The sequence below is a fragment of the Coloeus monedula genome (genome assembly GCF_965178545.1).
Source record: "Coloeus monedula genome assembly, chromosome: 11".
NCBI lineage: Eukaryota > Metazoa > Chordata > Aves > Passeriformes > Corvidae > Coloeus > Coloeus monedula.
In genome coordinates, this window is record NC_138791.1 from 21,411,648 (window position 1) to 21,430,080 (window position 18,433).

The window sequence follows — 18,433 nt, forward strand, 5'->3', positions numbered from 1 at the left end:
CTCAGTTGCCTAGCAACTTCATGCTAAATGAGATAGCGGGAAGTGGGCTGGACGCATATAAACAGAAAAAAAGAGAATCTAATGAGAGATGGAATTTGGGGGAATGTATTGTTGAGCATAAATATTGCCAAATGCTCTGGTGTTTTATTTACCAGGATGTTAACATATATCCAATATAATGAAGTGATTGTATTGAAATGCTGGACTTCCCACGCATGTGAAATTTAGGACAGTGATGAAAGCATTTTGCTGTCATTCATATGGCAGATGCACATCACAAATGCCAAACCAAATAAATTTTCTGAACCAGAACCATGTAATAGCAAACCTCAGGTAGCACTGACCACAGGTATGGAGAAAATATCTAAGGTCCATTCTGCCAATATACCGTATGTTGAAAACTTTAGGGCAAAAAGATTCAAGCTATGCTGTTGTTTTTGTGAAAATTGTAATACTTCTCTCCTGTCTCAATTTGTACCAGCACTCAGTTGCTCAGAAACAATCCAATTTGTTCTCTAAACTTGTCTGTGGGTGAGCATGGAGATACAGACACTATTAGTTAAAATACAGGACACTGCTTGGGGAATGTAACTCTGATTTTCTTCCCTGAGACACTATTATGAGAAGTATATATAAGTATATGGAACAAATTTTATATTTAGTTGTATGGTAGATACTCAGCTCTCACGAATCAAACCAGAAGGACTCAACTGTACATGGAAGAATGTGGGATTTGAGGATATTTCTGAGGCAGAGAATCCTAGTTTCACTGCACCACAGTGTTAACTCTGTAAGATCAGTGCAGAAAACAGAGATGGGAGAAGCTCTCCTTTTCAGACAGATTTTTTCTTCTTTTATTTTTAGTTACCCCACCGTCAGACAGTGCTTAAGTGTATGGGATTGCTTCTTTACATGAGGATACCTTTCACAGTAAAAAAGAACATGTTCTAGTATATCTTGCTAAACAGAGGTGAGAATTTCACTGACAGTGGAGAAAATCATTGTGTTGATGAATTTTGAGTTTTGACAGAGACTTAGAAAATATGGTAATTGTTTCTAGCATGTAACAAACAGAATAGTTGAGAGGTGAAAAAATCAAGCTAAATAATTTCAGAGAAGTCCTTGGAAATTTAAAAAAAAAAAAAAGCCAAAGGAGAAAATAAGTGGGATGTGGGAATTTCTTATAAATGAAGTTTGAGAGATGGTTACTGTTTTCTGTTATATGTAATCCTGCTTTTTTCAAGGGCGATAACTGACAGTTTTAACATTTTTCTGCATATGTAACTTGAAAAACATTTCAAGGATAATAATCACCTTTTAGTTGGCAAAGAGGCTTTAAAATAATAACTTGAAAAAAGCAGCAGTGTGAATTAGAGTCAGCTGAAGCAGTTACTCCCCAAACTTCTAAAAAAAGTCTGTTTACTTTTCTAAACATGACTATGAAAGTCTCAAAAAAACCCCTCAAAAACCAAGAAAGTACTAATAAATTTAATTTACATGGAGGAAGCTAGACAGCTATTCTTGTTTCTACGTATCTTTAAACAAACCTGCTTGCTTATATGAATTAGGTTCTAGTTCTTTCTCATCAACAGTCAAAAAAACCCCAAACCCCAGATGTCAAAAACATCAATGATGTTATTTTTGTACTTTTGTTAGCTACAGCCCACAACATTACTTTGGGTACTATAGACAATAAATACCTATAAGTATCTTCTGGATAGGTTTTTTGTACATAGTCCTGCAATTCCATCTGTGCCTTCTCCTGGAATTTTTCTATTTGGGTTGAACTGGTCAGACCAGGGTGATCTAAAGAAACAAAAAATTTCTGTATGTCGATTGTTTCCCTATACATTGTGAAATAAATCTATTTGTAAGACTCTCACATTTAATTTCAATGAAATATTTCTCTGGTATTGTGATGTTTAACATGCTAGCTGTACAAAGGAAACCACTCAGGTGAACATTTACCTCCTAGCTTCAGAAACAGCTTGTTCACTTTTCTCTCTATAGTTGTGTGTATCCATAAGAAAGTGGTCAAAGATTAAGCCTGTACACATGTACCAGGCAATGACACTGAGTTTGTTTTTAACTTTGCTTGTTTAAATGTAAATATGTTCGCCTCTGGGATTTGTTCTAACTAGGCAGGCTAAGCAGTACTAGGGTTATTTACTTGATAGATCGATATCTTAATGTTCCCAAGTCTGTCTCATGTTTTAATCCCAGCTGGCTCAGCTCCTCAGCCAGCCACATGATCAGAGCAAAACAAAAGCAAACCCACAAAATACCACCTATCTTACTATGCCAAAATATCTTCAGTGTTGTGTCCAAAATGCTTGTCCCTTGAAACAGGACAGAGCTACCTTGAGTTTGGATAGTTTCTTGCTTTTCCAACTTGAACTAAACCCCTAATAAATCTAACTCTAATGGAACAATCTACAAAAAAAATTCCAAAATAACAGTTCAGGACGCCAGAATCTTCTGCTTAAGGTTTATTACAAAGAGAAAAATAATATCAATGCAAAAAAAAAGAAAAAAAAAAACAAACCCAAGCAAACACACCTGTAACAACATACCCTTTTACTTTGTATTTTGTAAATACCTTCGAATTAAAATAAATAATATGCATTTCTGAGCAAAACTTTCCCTTTTCCTCATCCTGTCAGCAGTTTTAGATTAACCTTTGTATGTCCTAGAAACATTTACCACCTTAGCTGAAGAGACTGCCACTTCCAATTTCTTTAATGTCCTTACCTAATCATTTCAGAAAAGCTCAAGTGTCTTCTTTGAGTAAATTCTTGTATTTCACAAACACTTGACTATGTTTTAGTTGTCTGCTATAATTTCTTTTGGTTACAAATGGAAGACAGCCTGTTTACATTCAGTTTTTGAGATTTTGTGGGAGTTTCATATAAAATAGGTATTTCTGCTCATATTTCACCTATTCCTCTTATTAGTATATTAAGAATACTGAAATTGAAGCAAATTTCTTTTTGTCACTCTGAGAATGCATTTCTTCTAATCCTCCTCACCATTTACCCCACTAATATTGCTAGTACACATTTCAGATAATTTATTACTCATAGATTCTCAGCTGAAGGTAACTTGAGAATCTAATCTTCTAAGGTGGATGTACAGGAAACATGTATATACTGGAATTGTAAATAACATGGATATGTTGCTCTGAAGTTACTTTAAAACACATACTGTGATAATCATTATGAAACAATAATTTAATCTACAACTTAACAGATGAGTCTCGTCTCAAGACATTAGTCTGATTAAAAAAATGCTAAAAAATTGACATATTAATGCTTATTATTTAAAAAGATATGGTTACTAAATTCCTTACCAGGGCTAAAAAGGACTATAGCTTTAAGGTATGCATATTCATATCCATCAATATCAAGCTTGGCCATGCTGTTACAGAACTCCTGAAGTTTCCAGATGTGTTCCATGACTTGCTTTATTCTGTCTCCAGAAAGTTTATCTACAAAAAGATATTGCTTACTATTTCATCTGAGCTCAAGCATTTCTAATATATTAACAAATAAAGTTTTATAAACCAAGTCAAGTGATATTTTCAAGTCTTTTGCTGTCTTAAAACCACTTAACGTGTAGGGATGGCCTGAATTATTATGAAAGTGAAGATTTATAAAGTTAAGTCAGACCCAGGGCTAGCAAACAGAGTGTTTACTCTTCTGTGTAATTTTGCCAGCACAGCATAATCTGCCACACCAAACTTTTTCCAGTGATATACTGCTCTGAGCAGAGACTCTCAAATTATGGTGAATTATTCTACAAATGGCTATAGTGATTCTGGGAATGAACAGAAGCACAAAGCAAATGCTAACATGCAACCCTAATTTTAAGTTCAAACATTATTGAATTAGCTTTTCCAAAAGTGAATGCAAGAACAGTAATAGCAGTGCTACTTTCTCCTCTATCTGTACTTTTAGGAGTGACCTTTTCATTAGCTATGGTAAATGGTCTTTGTCCCGTCTGACAGGGTAAATTCAGTGAAATACACATACATAGATTCTTCTAACATTTGAAAGATCACATTCCTTATATTGGATTCATAAACTATCTTAAAATTTCAATTTAAAAATATGTTTTATTTATAGATATGTTACAAGTGAGTGCTATTAGCTGCTAAACTAAGAAGGGATAGATTTCTGTTCTGGTAAATAGAAATCCTTGTAATGGACTGTATATCTACAAACTAGTCAAGGAATAAAAACATTAGAGAATACATTAAGACAAATCTTTGAATATATAATTACTTTTATCAAACTTCAGAAGTGAGTCAGTTCACAAGAGATAAAGCCTTTCCTTGAAAAACATATTAGAATAATTTTTATTCCAGTCATAGTCTCCAATGCTAGTATTTCATATCATTTTAACTTGAATTTTATTTTTGTCTATACACCTAATAGTGCATAGGATTGCTTAGACCCCATGTGCCTCAAACTGAATCTTTGACATAGTTTATTATTCTTTTATCTATTTTCTGAAACTGCAATAAAAATACTGAATGAATGGAAGAACCATTTTTTGCAGTCTTGTAATAAGAATGAAAGCATAATCTACATTTCTTAAATCATTAATTGTGATACAAATTTTTAATTACTCAAAATGGATGAAGATAGACATAATGTAATGTTTTTATTGCTGTATTAAGTAGGAAAGTATGGTCTAGAAGAACTCAGGAGAGCAAACTTGAATTCCAGAGTTTCTAAGCAGCCTCATCACTAATATGTTCCTAGATAAAGTTCTGAAATTTCTTCACTTTGTTTTGCATTTTAAAAGTATAATAAACAATACAACACGATAACTTTGCAGAATAGATAAATAACACCAACGGTCCTCTTTTCTTGGCTGGTCTCAGCTAATGCAGCATGACCACAAGTACAAGTTATAGAAAAAAATTCTTTTTTACAATTTTGATGCATGAGAACGTAAGTGGAACCAGCTTAAGGCTATAATAGCCCCACCAATTACTCCTCCCCAAACTCACTGCCTGGAATGGAGGTGGAATAGACAGCTCTGTGTATTCTGAAACAGATAAAAAGTAAAAGCCTAACTCTGCATAGAACATCCAGTGTGCAGGTTTCCCTACTGATCTTTTCAACTTTTGCCTCTCTGTGCAGGAAAAGAGCAGCACTTTGTTGTATTTTGGGGCTCTCCAGGCTCTCTTAAATGACAAAACAACAAGCCAAGACCAACCAAAAAACAAAAACCCAAAACCAAAGCAAGAAAAAACCCTGTATTTATTATGAAAGCAATTAAAGCATACTATCCATTTAAGAATCAAATTTCCATCTAATTTACTTTATCATGATGAAGCTAATAAAGTAGATTAAAACTTGATTGTAGAACTATAAAATGTACAAAGTGGATAACTGGAAAAAACATTTAATATCCTTCAGATCTAGAAAAATACGTCTCAGTAAAAACCTGTTTGCTAATTTTTGCTGTATGCACAATAATGACAGCCCAAAAAATGATTTAAAAATTGGTACCAAATAGTATTCTATAACTGCTTTTAATGCACATTTAAATTTAAGGTGGTTTTCATGTAATATACTGTATTTGCAGAGTTTAAAGCTGCTAGTATTGCTTTTTCCTCCTTTTAAAAATTAATATTATTTTCATGCTAATCAATCCTATTGACTGGAAGCATCCTTAAAGAATGGAAAAAAAAGCAAGTATAACAGATTTTCATCCATCTAGAGATCATCATCCTTATCAACAGACCAACATTGGATTAAAAAATAAAATTACATAAATCTTGTTAAGAATGTCAAGAAAATAGGTTGCTTAATGCTTCAAGGGCACTTCAGAATACATTAATCATTACTGCATTACAGTAGTATCCAAAACCATTATACTTGCAAAAATATGCTTGTTGTGATAATTGACAAATGCTGTGTTTTTCCACTGCAAAGAGGAGAAGGAAGGTTCTGGAAGGAAAAAGTCTGGTGTGGTTTGGAAGAGGACATCATTATTCTAAGAGGAAAAAAACATATATCTGGATGGGAAGAAAACTCTCTGAGCACATCCAAGGCATATTTTAGGATGTATTGTCTTTCTCTATAATGTCAGTTAGGCATAGAAGACCCCATTTCCTTTATGGACACTTCTATCCCACAGATATCTCTGTGAGGTCAGTGCAACAAAATTGTAGATCACCAGGGGAAACATAATCATGCAAGAGAAAGCTTCACCTTCGCCTGGATCCTGGTGAACAATTCTGCCACTGATGGGGAAACACCTCATGAGCAATGTAATACAAACATCCCTGTATTGTTAGCAGGACTGACAACATACCTTCTTGTATGCTGTTCTGGAGATGGTTGACAATAGCTCCCAGGATCGTAGACAGACTCATCACCTGTGCACACTGTGCCAGGCCTAAGGTGAACAGTTCATTCCAGCAGGCACGCACAAGGCTTGTGTTACAGTCTTGCCTATAAACAGCAGAAAATCAAATGCTAGCTAGTTTGCATATCAGGTTGGTATTACCCTATGTAAAATTATGTTATTTATAACAATTAATAATAAGGATTAATCCTTATTAATTGCAAAACATTTTAGTAAAAGGCAGATATTAGCATATTACAAATATTTCAAGAAGCAAAATGAAATGATAGACAGACTACGGGAAACTGTATCAGGTTATCTGTGAAATGGTGTTCATCAATTCTTTAGTAAGATATAATAATCAAGTATTTAATTTCTACAAATTAATGCTTGCTTTTGATTTGGCTTTAGTTTCTGTAACCACAGTAATATCAGATATTGTAGTTATCCTCCCCTCTGCCATCTTCTATTTTATTCTTCAAAACAGAGAATATTGCATAGTCTTCACACATTTTAAATAGTTCATTAAAAATTAAATAATATCATAACTAAAAAGTTCAAAATAGCTGGGAAGTGTTCAGATCAGTGTTTAATTCATTCAAAGGCAAACAATTCAAACAGAGTATGTCCATTTACCCAAGAGCTTGAAATGCAGGTATGGACCTAGCCCAGTGCATAGAGAGGAAAAGGAGTCGTGATGCTGACTCACAGATGTAGTGTACATTAAGGTACTCTGGCATCGGACTGGGCATTGTCAGCTGCAAAAAATAAAAGTACAGTACAATACATATAGTTCAGACATAAACCAGTTTTTATCATCAATGGCATAACTGGCAAAAACAATCAAACTACTCTTATAGTCCACAATCAACAGTATGACAAGAAGCTGTCAAAGTAAAACTGTACTAAATAACTCATTACTACTGGCAAAGAATGCTAATTGGGAATACAAGACCAGAAATTATGTAGGAGTTCATACATCTTAAGCATTAGTTTGTTTAATAAGACATTTAAAGAAGCACGTACCTTAAATGTGACATGTGTATCTGTAAGTAGGGGTCCTTCCACTTCAATAATTGGTGTTGACTGATCTCTACTGATTACATGAATATTCCCTCCTCCTGTAGGATCCATCCCATCTGCCAAGTTATGAGCTGTTGTACCATCTGTGGTATTAAGTGCTTTAGCCAAAGTATCAAATGCCCTAAAAATAATAAATAAGTAAACAATGAAAGAGTGCTTCCTCAGACCTTAAAAAAATCATATTGCTCAAATGAAATGCTATAAAACCTACGCAAGAACTCTTTAGGCTGACACAAGGTCAGGCTTTTCATTACAGTAACATTACATTCATTACATTACATCCCTCTGTACTCTTTGGGCATTAATAAAAGGAATAGATGTGCCCACATATTGCTGGTAAAAGATCTGCCCTGTAAGGAAAGGATTTACTACTGTAAATCCTGCTCTGATAGTTTTATCCTAGTATTTGTACTAGTAAAGGGGTCTTGTGCTGTGCTGGTTTTGGCTGGGTTAGTTAATTTTCTTCACTGTAGCTAGTATGGGGCTGGATTTTGGATTTGTTCTGAAAATAATATTGATAATATAGAGATGTTTTTGTTATGCAGAGCAGTGGTTGCACAGTGTAAAGGCCTTTTCTGCTTCTTGTCCTCCCTGCAGTGAGGAAGCTGGGGGTGCACAAGAAGTTGGGAGGTGACACATCCAGGACAGCTGACCCCAACTGATCCAAGGGATATTCCATACCCTGTGACATGACACTCAGTATATAAAGAAAGGGGAAGAAAGAGGAAGTGGGGGGATGTTTAAAGTGGTGGCACTCATCTTTGGAAGTAAGAGTTACACGTGCTGGAGCCCTGCTGTCCCGGAGGTGGCTGAACACCTGACTTCCCATGGAAGGTAGGGAATGAATTCCTTTACTTTGCTTGTGTGTGTGGCTTTTGCTTCACCTATTAAACTGTCTTTATCTCAACCTGTGAGTTTTCTCACTTTGACCCTTCTGATTCTATCCACAGTCCCACTGGTGGGGGGAGTGCGGGAGCGGCTGTGGGAGGCTGAGTTGTCCGCTGGACTTAAACCACAACAGTCCTCTTACACATACCATTCACTATCCCCCCTTCTCACATGTTAGGAGGGGATTACCAGAGGCCAGATATACTCTGAAGAACAAAGACCCTGTCTTTGTCCCCATCCTTGATCTCCAATTTTTTGGAACACTGGAGAACAGTGTGGTTTTCTTCTAGACAATACGTCTGAATTTCCTTTCCCTTAAGATGAAATATGGCCAAGCACTCCTGATCTCCCAGTACAGACAGAGCCTTAAAAGCCTTATGACAGTAAGACACAAGAGAGAGTGGTTCCTGGTCTCCTTTATACTCAAGCTGTTGCTGGAACATTACCCAAATAAATCAGTGTAAATTCTCTTAGGATAACAGAGCTTAGATGTAAAGAAGAATTTTGTGTTCCAATTTCATACCAGTGGAACAGTATTATGGTATAGTGCTGCTTTGATGCTTTTTTTGTCAAAATGGATTTTTGGTGGAGGGTTTTTTGTAAATTTTTTTCTGCTTTAAATAAAGAGTATGAAGTTGACATAAATTGACATTGCAGTGTCAAGTATTTTCAAATATTAATTCACTTCACTTGAAGAGTTTAAATGAAAGACTTAAGAGTTTTAATTAATGTCCTTTTTCCAGCCAGGACAGGGTTATTTTTTTGCAGTAGCCAGGAGGGGACATGGCTGGGGTCCAGAGGTTATTCTATACTATCAACCACAAGGGGAGGGGAGGGGCAGGAAAGGGACTCTCTCTCTCTCTCTCTCTTCAGAGGACAAGAGGTTTCTTCCACTTGGTGTAGTGGACAGAAGGGTCTGGTATTTGTTTATTGTTGGGGGCTTTTCCATGTAAATCGTTTCTTTGTCTTATACCTCTTGTTATTAATATTGTTGCTATTACTGTTCCATTTTGCTGTTACTGTTTGTTTGCTGTCTCATTGCTGTTTCCAGTAAATTGTTCTTATTTCAACCCATAATCTTTGTCTTTTATGCCTCCAGCTGGAGACAGAGGAGGGAGCAAGTGGCAGCATAGTTTAAGTGGGAACATTAACTTGGATAATACCATTCCTAAACCATGACAGTTAAGCTCCTTCTAAAAATCTTCTTTTTGAGAAACAGTGGACAGTTTTGGGTCCCAAGTATTTTATCTTATTAACCTATCCTGCTAAATTCAACCTACCTGGCTCCCCCGGTAAAAACACACACACACAAAAAAATCCAACAAAAAAAACCCCAGCCTTGCAAATCCCAAGCTGTGCTGGAAATTTTAATATTCCATGCTCCTTTTTCACATATTTTTCATTAATAAAGAAAAGAAAGACTTCAAACTCTTTCGAAACCTACATAACCAGGAGATTTTATGGCAGAACAATCCCAAAAATAAATCTGCAGTAATACAGACCCCTAAAGAGCAGGGCTAAGGGCACAAGCGTTTCACAGGAGACGCATACATAAAACACACTTATGAAATAAAATGGCACTGACATGTTGCTATTCTCAGAGTCTTTCAAGGTCACACACTAGTAATTTATTATTTTTCTGAGAATCAAATCTGGTCTAGCTTCAGAACACTGTATTTATAACACTGGACACAGTTCTTCACAAGAGGGTAAGAGCCAAATCTGATTTCTAAATAATTGGTTTTGTGTTTCAAAGTAGGGGCAATCTGGCAATCTGTACTGTGTCTGGTGTTACAGTGCCAAATTCCTTTAATGAATGAGTGTAAGGACACACCACATAGAACACAAATTGCTAAATAAGGTGTAAATATAACTGCATACCGTGTAATCTCACTTGCAGATTGCTCTTCTTGTTGAACTTCAGAAGTATCTCCATTATTTAGTGACTCACTGAGATTAGCAAGAGATGTCACAACATTTGCTAGTGTTCCTAAGGCACCCTGGCTTGTTTCAGCCTAAAAAGGAAAAACTATATTAGTAATTCAAAATTATAATTAATATATGATATATAATTTTCTCCCACCTTTAATATTTTTGTTCTTTTTCCCTTATGTGTCTTTTCCTTCCTCCTGAATGCATACAGGAAGAACAGTGGCTCTCAATTATCTTTAAATCCTATGCTAATTATCCATCCTAGTCCCAGATGAGACATCATATGGAGAACTATCTGTGGCTGACCTTTTGCAGAAATATGCTTGCCAAAAGAAGCCATGATTCTGTTGATCAATTTATTACCTCCAATCGTATGGTTCTTCACACTTATCACAACCTTATCTTCTCAAGAACAACTATTTGAGACTATGTACAATAGATAAAGTAATCTGAACGAATAAATAGATATGCTCAGAACTAAAGTGAGACAGTAATACCTTGGAGTCAGCAGCTAGGAGGACTGTACCATCATCTCTGATCAAAGGCTGCTGAATATTCACGAGCATTCCTGGATCAAGAAGACCAGCTGACCTGTTCAAAAAGCAGAAGGCATCTGACAGTCAATAGTATTTTACGTTAATCAGACAAATGTTTAACAACCTATGGCAGCGTAAAAGGAATTGCTAGGTTTTAAATAAATAATTTAGTGAAGCTTACAGTTTATTCATCAGGACTTAAGTCTTTCTGAAACAGTTTCCAAAAAGTAGCTTGAAAGACAGAAAGACTGGAATATCTTTTGATTTCCTGTGCAAAACAATGACAACTGCTCAAATGCATATCCTCTCATTTGCTTTTTGTTCTGGCTTAGTCTGCTTTAAGGAAAGTTGTTGTCTTCTCATGCTCTCAGAAGTCACCTAGTAGCTCTAGTTTTACACTGGACTTGAGAGGAAGGCATAACTCTGCATTCCAAGCTAGACAACGGACAGCACTGAAAAAAAGTCAAAAATATTTTTACATTCCAAAATATAGTCAGAAACAGTCATGTAATCAAGGCCTGCATAAAATCTCTGCTGCCTTTACTTCTGCTGCTTTTTGACCAAACATCCTTTCCCTCTGCTGTATCTAATTTATGGAGACAGTGGAAAGTCTTTGCAGTCAGCAAGTTTATTTGCTACTTATGTGATGCTCCAAGTATCCATAACACAATACCAATGCACATAACACAGGTGCAGGCTGCAGGACATTACAGTGTAAGGGGTCTGACACTAACAGCTATCATTGTGAACAAGCACAGGCAGCAAATTATCACGCATTATGCAAATCTGAATCCTACATAAATAACAGTGGTACTTAATGACTACAGTATTGTTTATAGGTCTGTAATGGATCTGTAGCTCAAGGAAATTTCTAAGAAGCAAATGTGTCTATACTTCTTTCAAATGAGAACACTTAAAAACAATTCTCCAAGAAACCTGTTAGCCCAGACTTCCTAAGTGCAGTGTAATCTGTTCAACAAAATTATGTATATAAAAAAATTAAACACATGCACACACACACACCTATATGAAGACTGAATAAAAAAATCCCGTTTTTTAGGTGGTTCACAACCATTCATAAACTACAGTTTAAAAAATGTTGTATTTAACCTAGACTTCTTTTTTATTCTATTCAGAAAAAACCAAATCTTGCCTTTGTAATGATGTGCCTTTCCACACCCACTACTTATGAAAAACATCTGAGAGTGCAGGAACCATCTTGGAGTATATTCCATATAGTAAAAGGAAGCTGCTGTTCTGCTGTTGTTGAAATCAGTCTCTCGGGATCTGGATCAGCAGTCACTGAGTCTCCTTAACTACTGTCTTTAGGAGAAGGAAGCCCGGGTCTGCCATCTGCAGATTTGATTTCAGAGAAGTGCTAACCCTGAATACATTAGTTTTATGCATCAGCATTAGCCTACATGCTTTCTGCTTGAATATCATTCACTTGCTCTGCCTCTGCTCTGACCTGGCTCTACAAGAGCCAGCTCTGAACTGAAAACCACATACCTGTACTCAGACATGAAAACTTATGTGAGAAGCAGAACCTGCATTGGCCTTGGTAATGGAAACAGATGATGTGTGCATAAGAGTTCTTTTCTGTTCCCTCTGAGAGTAGAGGAGAGAAAGGTGTGACTGCAAAGTAATATGCACAAATAACGTGAAAGAAGATGCTTGGAACTGAGGTACTCACCGTGTCCCATCTTTATCTGCCACAAATGTTGGAGTTGCTATTAGAGGGCTTCGAAGATCTTTTCTTATATAGATCTTTTCAGTAGAAGCCGCACAGTTGGTTGGTTTTTCACGCTGCACATCAAAAGGCTTTCTTTCACTTTGAACCGCTACATAAAGATAGAAACATTCAGATTTAATAAAATAATTCAAACAAAAAATACAAAAAGTAGGTAAAATTCCTGCAGTTACCAGCTCAATGCAAAACTGGAAATTTAATACCAAGAGTGAAGAAACACAGGCTCTGATGTTACTATATCTGTGAGTTATGCATATTTTTATATATACTTTTAACTAAGAAAGCCACAGATTGATCTTTTGCTTCAAGTTTTGCTGAACTGGAATCAAATATTGCTCCTTTTTTTTTTGGCATTTTATAAGATGGAAGGTTCTGCAGTTGTGTTTTCAATTTGTTGGGTTTTTTTTTTTAGAAGCACAGTTATATCTAAATGTTAGGCACATTCCTACTCTGGATGACACAAAACAATGCAAACCCAGAAGGAGCCCTGAAAAAGTCAAGAGAGGCATCTCTAACCTGAGAGATGCAGGTTAATTCCTTGAGAGGATACTCTCTGCATGACATACACTTCACTCACATCCATTAATTGCACCCAGTCAAGGAAGAGTGTTCCAAAACTAACCCTTTCATTATCTCTAATGTTTATACTTGAGAATTGAAACAAACTAAATTCAGTCTCTGAAGTGCCAAACTAGTGTAGCAAATTGTTTAATAAAAATAGTAAGAAGCAGTTACTTTGTAACTTTTAAAGAAAGTGAAAAGTGTATCCTTATAATATTAAAACACTATTATTAAACATATTACAGAAAGTTATCTTCAAAACCAGCAAGAGTTACTTAGTTCCTGATTTTATTTTTGCTAATATTGTTCCTATTAGCAAAATACAAGGGCTTAAAAGCTGGTATATCAAATTTGTTGGTGTGATGGATACGTAATTATTAATCAGAAACCTGACCCAAAGTCAGTAAAGTCAATAAACATATACCCTAATCGTACTGGGCTAAGAAAGGTTTACTTTCTGGAACTCCAGCAGTTTTTCTTGTACAAACGTCTTGTCTTATATTCAGCACATTGTGTGCAAAGCACCAGAATCATCACAACAGGTCTGGAGTTTCAGAGTGATACAACAATTACCTCCCTATTTACAGCCTAAAGTTCTGCCTCCCTTGAACTCAGTGGTTGGAATTTTCCCGCTTAGATCAGATCACAAAACAACCTCATAACAGTTTCACAAAGTGCTAAATTTAAGAACAGGTAATACAAACTGAAAACAAAAATAAATTGAAACAAGTGTTTGGCTGCTAGCACTGGAAATGTATGAAGTACTGCATACAAACATGAAAGCATATTTTAAAACATGACAGTTAAAGCTCACAAATAACCAAATTAACATAAAAATTTTAGAAGGGGAGAAAAAAGACTAACCACTTCCATCACTGGTTGAAAAAGCCACAAAAATAATCCGGTAGGAAAGCAGATTCTCAAACCAGAATATCAGATGCAGATTCGTGTCGATCCGTGTCCAAATATTTTGTATTATAAACATACAATGTGTTTCTAACATGCATTCTAATTGAGGCTGTAACTGGGCTCCTCAAAGACAACAGTACTTGGAGACATGGTTCAAAACAAACCACTACTGCACCTCAGACATAAAATGGTGATGAAAGAAAGGTGCACTAGACACTGCCAAAAAGCTCTGTTTCCTGTGAGCAACATATACCAAAACAGAGAGAACACACTAGAAAGTAGTAGTCCACATATTTGTTATTCAGTAGGCACAGTATCACATTGAGTACTTAACACTCACATTCCATTTTCATGCCCATCTCTAGACATTTCTTAAGCCTACAAAACTGGCATCGATTCCGATGGTGTTTATTGATGATACAGTCCTGGTTGCTACGACAACTGTAGGTCAAATTCTTCCTTACACTCCTTTTAAAGAAACCTTTGCATCCCTCACAACTGACAGCACCATAGTGACGACCTAGGAAACATATATATTGTTACCAGGTGGAAATTACTTATATTTTAGCATAGAAATATTTATTTTAAGCAAGTAAAACACTAAGTCAACCTTTAAATTTGTTTTGTATTTGTACCAACATTTTGGACCATGAAAGCATTATTACAGTCTCACAAGATATTTCTGGTTTACCTACTGTCAGGGGTTTTGGTGAGAGAGTGGAGAGAAGAGAGGAAGGCTAAGCCTATGTTTGAATGTGCAGTCGATGAAGGGGTAGCTCCCATTCTGCATAAGTACAGACATAATTCTCTCTGCTGTTACAGACGATAGGATACATTTAGAGAATGTACTGGCTAAAAGCTCAAGTAATTTCAGAAAACAAGTAATTTTACAACAAAATTTAAAATGCAATCTTCATTTAAATTTCCTGTCTATATCAATCATGGTACTGTTTTTTATTACATAAACACTTAAAGAAGTAAAAGAAAGTGAGAAAAAGAGACAGAAGGGTGTCTTCTCTCTAGCATGAAAGCACAGTACACTCCCTTGACTAATACAGAAATTTTATCTTGAGACTCATTGTTAGTGCATGGATCTGAAACACTGAGGATTCACGTGATCTCTACTTGCCTTGTTTTGTGATAGTAGTAGAACAAAATCTACCAGGAAGTGTTAAGTTTGTTAGAGAGCACTAAGAAGCATTTTCATGGAGTAGTTAGACTTTTTTAGGTGACATGTTTATTTCATGGTTGCCCATCACTGTGGGGAATTTGACTACATGCTTCAAGTAGTCTTTTTCCATTACCAGGAGCTATTTAATCATTATTTTATCTTTCAGCCAATTTATCATATGCTTCAGTTCAAGGAAAAAACCCAATATTCTTCCAAGCAGAGTTTGGCTATTTTTAGTGTATAGATACACAAAATATATATTTTGTATATTTTTCCATTTAAAAACCCAACTGCTTTTGCCATCAGCATAGCTAAAATCAGTTAAAGCACATGAAGAATCATCTCTTCATCCCAGTCATCCTTTTAAGCAAGTTTCTTCAATACCACTTTGTATGCTTCCTTACCTGATGCTTTATCACCACAGACTACACAATATTCTACTACCTGCGGCCGCTGAACATCAGTTTTTCCTAGCAGACGTTCCACTGAAGCAGAGTCTGTCACTATCTAAAGCAAAATTCCAGAACAAAAAGATGTAATTAGCCAGACATGAAGGTAAGGAGCTTTGCCTACAGAACAAGATTGGTGTATCAGCTAAGAAGAGGGGACTGAATTTATGAGTAAGTATGACATGAAATCAAATTAAGTAGTACAAAATGCAATTTAATGAGAGTTCTTACTCTCAATAGTTCTTACTCTCAACCGAGACTTTTGAAACAGTCATATCAAAACAAATTACAAATAAAACTGCTAGCTTTGTTCAGCACAAATGTATCATCACTTGTGCAATCAACAGTATTTTTCCCTTCTTGCAAATACTCTCAAACAGCTGCTATATTTTAGCTAAAGACAGTTGGTTTTCAGATGCTGTTCCCATCTACCTCTTCTCTAGCTACTACCAGAGGGGATTGCCTGGAGCTGAAATCTATCATAGAAACAGTTTAGCTTCCAAAGGCCTTGGATTCCAAAACTTTTGTTCTGAACATTCCATTTAACCAAGAAAAAAATTAAAACCCCCACCCCTCTGTAATGTCAGATATCCTATTTAGCATGGAAAAATGAATTTTAAAAGACTGTTATTACAATTTTAAAAATATTTATGTAAAAATGACTCTTCTTCCTTTAAAATATTCTCCATTGTAACAGTAACAAGAGGGACCAGGCACTTTTTCTTTTGTTTCATTCTTTTTTTTTAAGACTGCTAGGAAGAAATCTCAAATTTCACTAGGGGTAGATTATTGTTTACATCATTGGCTTTGCAAAGCCCCTGTTGGTGTAGATTATGCTCAAGACCACAAAAAAACATACCAGAGGACAGCTTCTGATCTAAATGGCTTTACTGCAATGTCTTGATATTGAATGTAAAGTATGAACTCATGTAAATTTGCTCAGTTGAGTTTTATCTCTGTGTATCTGTGAATCTTGAGCAGACTGAGAAATCCAGGCACTTCTCACAAGCCCTATCTTAAGTACTCACTTATGTCTTTGGAACTTGAATGAGAACACACAATGAGGGATGATGAGTGCAATGGACTACATGAGGAACGTGAAGACTGAAAGATTTATGATTGAACAATGAAGCCTAAAATTAGTATGTCTGATCCATGTCATGAGAAAACTACTGCAATTGGTCTTACAGTGATTTAGACTTAATTCAGAAACAAAAAAAAAAATTAAAACCAAAATTTCATGGTTTATCTAAATTAGTGTATTTACCTGAATTCTGCCCGGCACAATGTTGTCTGTGGTGGCAAAGATAAGCTGTTTGGCATTAGATGTCTCAGGTGCTGCCAAGATCACCTTTCCTGCACCAGTTCCATCTGGACTAGCTAAAATGAACTGTTGCTTTGGAGACACAGCTGAATCCACTGCTGTCACTATTTGAATTTTCTGACCTGTTTGCTGATCTGTCACAATCTGCAAAACATTGAAGAAATTAATGACCACAGTAAATTTTATGTTTTAAAACCTTTCTTTCCGTCTCAGAATTATATCAGTGAAAAATTATGAAGCTCTGGCCAATTTTTTCTTATAAATGTCACTAAGGAGATTTTCTCCAGTTAACATTTACCTATGCATTTTTTCCCTACGCATTTTATGTAAGATGTTACTCCCTAAAGTTATCAACAAAAGATGGAATCAGGCAGCCTTATTGTTTCACCCTCTGATTCTCAAGATTCTCTTATGATGGAAGGTTTCTGTTTCTGACACAGTTGTCTGGTAGCATGATCTCTATTTTGCCTGGTAGAGTAACCATATCAATATGCACAAGTATTTCATTAAAATTTTGTAAGTCCTATATAATTTGCCACTGCATACATTCTGGTACATCAATGACATCTTTTTATTATCTACTGTTAACAAAGAGCCACTGTGCAGCCTTCCCGAAGGCCAATTTTATGCTGAATAGGTCAATCTCCTACTGGCTCCTAAATAAGTGGGAGGAAGAATGTACCTGGAGGTGACCTCAGATGTTCTGTTGATAATGTCTGACCCTTTGCTGTGGCAAGGGCTCAGGAGATTTGCTTGCGTAGACTAGGTTTAACTCCTGTAAATACTCCTGAGTGGCTACACCATCAATGTAACTATTATATACAGCCATTTAGTCAGCACAAATAAATGCTGAGGGAGAAAGAATTTTGGTTTTCACTAAAAATGATCTGTTCTCACGAAACTTAAAGGAAGTATTCCATAGTCTTTAGCATGCTTTTGTATAAAGCTAAGTGGGAGGAGGAGAAAAAAAGAGAAGATGTGATAGTTGGTTAATTAATGGATTTTTACCTGAATGCGTTGTGGTGAGGCTACAGAGGAGTCTGTGGAAATGATCTGGATACGCTGGGAAGGGCTGGTCATCACTGGTGATTCAGATAGCGAAGTCTGAACAGTCGGCACCTGCAAATAACACACAGAATTTTAATTCACTCTTAAGGTATTGAACACTTTAAAAAATACCTATATTTAAAAAAGATCAGATAGCCCTACAGTATAGAATCTATATTTACTGGAAAGGTTACAGTCATTAAACCAACTTGGATCTGCTTTCAATGAATTATCAGAATCTTTTCTTTTTCTGGAAATGGAGTGAACCTGACAAAACCAAACCACCACTACCACCACCACTCTGTATGATCCTTTAGCTTACTGAAATGCAGAAATACTTTTTTCAACTTTTGATTATACATGTCTCATTTTTTGCTTCTGTAAAAATTAAATACATCATATATAAATAATGTAAAATGT

General features: G+C 35.8%; 1 protein-coding gene across 6 annotated transcripts in view; it reads right to left on the bottom strand.

The window, feature by feature from the left end:
• The window catches only part of NR2C2 (nuclear receptor subfamily 2 group C member 2), a 38,787-nt gene that overhangs the window by 9,143 nt on the left and 11,211 nt on the right, over window positions 1-18,433 (bottom strand). For 5 of the 6 annotated variants that reach the window (XR_014226742.1, XM_082289049.1, XM_082289047.1 and 2 more), the window contains 12 exons: window positions 17,975-18,085; window positions 16,910-17,110; window positions 15,598-15,700; window positions 14,363-14,542; window positions 12,496-12,643; window positions 10,764-10,857; window positions 10,216-10,349; window positions 7,390-7,567; window positions 7,000-7,121; window positions 6,331-6,470; window positions 3,350-3,487; window positions 1,701-1,806 (listed from right to left, as the gene is read on the bottom strand). Coding sequence is in view for 5 of the 6 variants with exons in the window: in XM_082289047.1 (XP_082145173.1) it covers window positions 1,701-1,806; window positions 3,350-3,487; window positions 6,331-6,470; window positions 7,000-7,121; window positions 7,390-7,567; window positions 10,216-10,349; window positions 10,764-10,857; window positions 12,496-12,643; window positions 14,363-14,542; window positions 15,598-15,700; window positions 16,910-17,110; window positions 17,975-18,085 (1,655 nt within the window). In the remaining variant the exon portion in view is untranslated. Of the gene's footprint in view, window positions 1-1,700; window positions 1,807-3,349; window positions 3,488-6,330; window positions 6,471-6,999; window positions 7,122-7,389; window positions 7,568-10,215; window positions 10,350-10,763; window positions 10,858-12,495; window positions 12,644-14,362; window positions 14,543-15,597; window positions 15,701-16,909; window positions 17,111-17,974; window positions 18,086-18,433 lie in introns of those variants that run through there. The other variant, XM_082289051.1, reaches the window with a different exon arrangement.